Source organism: Salvelinus sp. IW2-2015, linkage group LG16 (assembly GCF_002910315.2).
Source record: "Salvelinus sp. IW2-2015 linkage group LG16, ASM291031v2, whole genome shotgun sequence".
NCBI lineage: Eukaryota > Metazoa > Chordata > Actinopteri > Salmoniformes > Salmonidae > Salvelinus > Salvelinus sp. IW2-2015.
The window spans coordinates 42527028-42531883 of record NC_036856.1 but is presented as its reverse complement, the minus strand read 5'-3'; the positions used below and the strand labels follow the sequence as shown (position 1 = coordinate 42531883).

The window sequence follows — 4856 nt, the reverse complement described above, 5'->3', positions numbered from 1 at the left end:
CGCACACACACCCTGACCCACCACTCCAACCCTGACCCGCACACACACCCCAACCCTGACCCGCACACACACCCGACCCGCACACACACCCTGACCCGCAACACACACCCTGACCCGCACACACACCCTGACCCGCACACACCCCTGAACCCGCACACACACCCCAGCCCTGACCCGCACACACACTCCAGCCCCGGGGGGAGTTAGGACCTCTCAACAGACTCACAGACAGACAAAGACATACAAACAGTACAGTGTGTGTGTACCTCAGTGATGATAGCATGGTGCTGGCGTGCTCTTTGGTACTCTGACTGCTGTCTGACGGTGTGTGTGGTGGAGAGAGGGAGGGCCTTGCCATCACGACACAGAACTGCTTGACACCTTCCCACGTTAGCCGCTGTCACCGTGAAACAGCCCCCGCCGCCACGGTCGCTTGGGGCAACTAGGCCATGACGGATGTGGCAGAGGGCCGCGGACCCTCCCAGCCTCTGTCCTGCCGTGCCCAACTTCCTGTTATAACAACAACAACATGAGATCAACAGGAGTTCTTGTGTGTGCGCATGTGATTGAGAAAGAAACTGTGTGCATATCTGGGAGAGACACCATGTGTGTACCTCTGCATGGTGAGGAAGGTGTTGGTCATATAGTCCTCTTGGTTCTTGCTCTTGTGTAGTTCCTCGGCCAGCACGTCTCCCATGGTGCATTGCAGCAGGTAGGGCACCTCAACGTTCCGGTCTCCGTCAAACACCCCGTACAGAGCCTCCCTGCTTCCACAGAAACTATCCAACGCCAGGGCTGCTACACACAGCCTGAGACAAACACAAACATGTTAGGAATAACACATACACCAACACACACTCTGTGCTGCTATTCCGAAAAGAGAGGCTATCCAGAGATAGACCAACAGAGGAGTGATGGATGAAGAGAGAGAAATAGAAAGTGTCATGTTTACTGTTAATTTCTGAATGAGAGAAGGGGAGAGATACAGAGACAGAGTATGTACTGACTTGTTGTTGACCCCAGAGGCCTCTGTGTATCCGTGGCTCCAGACTGCAGGCTCCCCGGGCCCCTCACTGCCACACAAAGAGGAGGGAGATGGGTCCACACGGAAACACCTAATGTTACTGCCGGAGGGAGAGAGAGAAGAAATATATCAGTGAGTTTAAAAATACATTGGGCGTATAACACGAATGTCTAGCAACCCAAAGGTTGCGAGTTCGAATCTCATCACAGACAACTGGAACATACTTAATAATATTTTTTTTAAATGTACCCCAATTTCGTGATATCCAATTGCGATCTTGTCTCATCACTGCAACTCCCCAACGGGATGGGGAGAGGTGAAAGTCATGTCATCCTCCGAAACATGACCCGCCAAACCGCGCTTCTTAACACCCGCCCGCTTAACCCGGAAACCAGCCGCACCAATGTGTCGGAGGAAACATTTCAACTGACGACCGAAGTCAACCTGCAGGCGCCTAGCCCGCCACAATGAGTCGCTAGAGCGCGATAAGCCAAGTAAAGCCACCCCCCCCCCCTCGGCCAAACCCTCCCCTAACCCGGACGATACTGGGCCAATTGTGCGCCGCCCAATGGGACTCCCGGTCACGGCCAGTTGTGACACCGCCAGGGATTGAACCCGGGTCTGTAGTGACGCCTCATGCACTGCGATGCAGTGCCTTTGACCACTTAACACTTAAAAAAAAAACTGCTTTACAACTACTTAGCATGTTAGCTCCCCTACCCCTACCCCTCCCTTAACCCTTAAACCTAACTCCTATACTTAACCCTAACCCCTAGCTTAGCTAACATTAGTGAGATAGCTAACGTTAGCCAACAAGCTATGTTTTGCAAATTAGTAACATATTGTAYGTTTTGCAAATTCGAAACATACAATAAGAATCGTAATTCGTAACATATCATTCGAAATGGGTGGTGGACATCCACAAATTAATACATATCATACTAAATGGAGTGTCCCTGATTTACATACAGAATAATACGAAATGCTCTGATACCAGGTTGGTGTGTGTGTGCATTTGACTGTGTGTGTTGTTACTTGAGCAGCTCGAGGCTCCGGTGGTCCAGGTTGAGGCGGGGGTTGCCTGTCAGGTCTAGCTCCTGTAGTTTAGCAGGCAGAGACTCTGGGAGGACTACCTCACACAACTCATTACAGCTCAGATCCACACACTGCAGGAGGGAGAGAGAGAGTAAGACCGAGAGGTCAAAGACACACTGGCCAAGATCAGATGTCAGGGTTATTAATAGTGTGTGTGTTTTCACAGCAATCTCATTAGGGGATTAGGGGATATATTTATGAGATTACAGAGGTTGTGTCCCAAATGGCAGAACCTATAGACCATGGTTATTCAAAGTCCGGAACCTGCTGGTTTTCTGTTCCAACTGATAATAAATTGCACCCACCTGGTGTCCCAGGTCTAAATCAGTCCCTGATTGGAGGGGAACAATGCAAAAAGAAGAGTAACTGGCTTCAAGGTCTAGAGTTGAGTTTGAGGGACATAGACCCTTGTCAAAAGGCACTATATTGGGAATAGGGTGTCATTTGGGACGAATCCAGAGAAGGGCCTGATATTAACCAGGGAAAAGTATGGAGGCCAGGGTATGTGACAGACCCTGGACATTGCTAAACAGGACCATGTCAACCTCAAGCATGAAGTCAGCGTATCAGGAGAGAGTGTGTGTTGTGCCTGTCCTACCTTCATGTCTTGAAGCTGGAGGACCTCTGGGAAGACAGTGATGTTGTTGGAGTGGGCAGAGATGGTGTGTTGTGTATGTCCTACCTTCATGTCTTGAAGCTGGAGGACCTCTGGGAAGACAGTGATGTTGTTGGAGTGGGCAGAGAGGGTGTGTTGTGTATGTCCTACCTTCATGTCTTGAAGCTGGAGGACCTCAGGGAAGACAGTGATGTTGTTGCTGAGTGGCAGCCGAGGGTGTGTTGTGTATGTCCTACCTTCATGTCTTGAAGCTGGAGGACCTCAGGGAAGACAGTGATGTTGTTGGAGTGGGCAGAGAGGGTGTGCATGTGCCTGCAGCTCAGGATGGTGGTGGGCACCGCTCTCAGCCTGTTCCCACTGAGGTCCAGTTCCTCCAGCTGCTCCAACCGCGCCATCTTACTGCAGTAGCAGAGAGAGGGATTTAGATGTTTAGAAAACCTTTATTGGCACCATTTAACTACTGCACATACATAGCAAACTCAAGTGCCATTAAGTAAAATGTCACTCTACAGCAGTGCCTACAAAGTTAAAACCAGCCACCCTCCCAGAGAGAGACACAGAGAGACAGAGAGAGAGTGGAAGTGAGAAAAATAAGAGTTTTCAAACATGTGTGCATGACAAGTAAGAAGACAGTAAAAGAGAGAGCGTGCGTGTATGTATGTGTGTGCGCGACATGCTCACGCGTCTGTCCCAGTGTGTGTGTGTGAGAGAGAGACCTGGCTGGGAAGGTCTGTAGCTGGTTGTAGGCCAGGTGCAGCACCCTGAGGTGGGCGTGACCAGTCAGCAGAGGGACACTCTTGTCCGTCAGGCTGTTATTGGTCAGATACAGCTCCTGCAGGCTGCTGAAGCTCTCCTCTGATAGGCTGGCTGGAGGGAGGCACTCCAGCTTATTGGCTGATGCGTTCAGGTAGCGCAAGCTGTGAGGAAAACCAACCAACAACATTAGTAAGTAGCTAAAGAAGTAGACAGGGAAGGTGTGTGTGTCCTACTGGTGAACATGCAATCACTGGAGAATAAACTGGATGAGTTCTGTTCGTTATGTTTAATGTTATGTTTCACCGGGACATGGATAATATACAGTTGACTACCAGCATGTCACATGTGCAACCAGAGACATTTTTAATAAAAATAAATAAAACTGTAGACCAACTTTACTCCTCACACAGAAACGCATAACAAAGAACACCCTCACCCTCCATTTGGCAAATCTGACCATAATTCTTTCCTCCTAATTCCTGTTTACAAGCAAAAACTCAAGCAGGAAGTACCAGTGACTTGTTCAATACAGAAGTGGTCAGATGATGCGGATGCTAAACTACAGGACTGTTGTGCTAGCATATACTGGAATATGTTCTGGGATTCATACGATGGCAGTGAGGAGTATACCACATCAGTCACCGGTTTCATCAATAAGTGCATCAACGATGTCATTGGAATCCATGGATTACAGGCAACATCCGCACTGAGCTAGAGCTGCCACTTTCAAGGAGCGGGACATATTCATAAGAAATCCCGCTATGCCCTCTGACGAATCAGCAAAACAGGCAAAATGTCAATACAGCACTAAGACTGAATCCAACTACACCGGCTCTGGCGCTTGTCGGATGTGGCAGGGCTAGCAAACTATTATGGATTACAAAAGGGAAACCAAGCTGTGAGCTGCCCACTGACGAGCTAAATGTCTTCTATGCTTGCTTCGAGGCAGGCAACACTGAACCATACATGAGAGCACCAGATGTTCCGGACGACTGTGTGATAATTCTCTCCGTAGCCGATTCACAAGGCTGCAGGGCCAGACGGACTACCAGGACGCAAACTTAGAGCATGCGCTGACCAACTAGCAAGTGTCTTCACTGATATTTTTACCTCTCCCTGACCGAGTCTGTAATACCTACATATTATGTTGGAGATTTTCCAGTCATCGGATCATTTCAGTAACCTATACTGTTCTCTTTGAAGTAGAAAGAATAATCAATATAAGCTTAAATATTAGACATATGTATGCAGAATGAAGGCTAAACCTAGTTGAGTGTCCAAGCTAGATCAACATCGAATTGACCATTGGACATGTAAAGAACAGAACGTAAGCAGAATCTGTATAGATGAGGCAAGGTAAACTAA

General features: G+C 48.6%; 1 protein-coding gene across 1 annotated transcript in view; it reads right to left on the bottom strand.

Annotated features, from left to right (window-relative positions):
- The window catches only part of LOC111975515 (PH domain leucine-rich repeat-containing protein phosphatase 1-like), an 11088-nt gene extending 7345 nt beyond the window's left edge, over window positions 1-3743 (bottom strand). The window contains exons 1-7 of the mRNA XM_070447451.1: window positions 3452-3743; window positions 2972-3134; window positions 2718-2885; window positions 2060-2190; window positions 1008-1124; window positions 615-809; window positions 267-510 (exon numbers count right to left, since the gene is read on the bottom strand). Of these exons, the coding sequence (XP_070303552.1) occupies window positions 267-510; window positions 615-809; window positions 1008-1124; window positions 2060-2190; window positions 2718-2885; window positions 2972-3134; window positions 3452-3678 (1245 nt within the window). The 5' untranslated portion in view covers window positions 3679-3743. The remainder of the gene's footprint in view (window positions 1-266; window positions 511-614; window positions 810-1007; window positions 1125-2059; window positions 2191-2717; window positions 2886-2971; window positions 3135-3451) is intronic.
- Between the last annotated feature and the right edge of the window lie 1113 nt (window positions 3744-4856).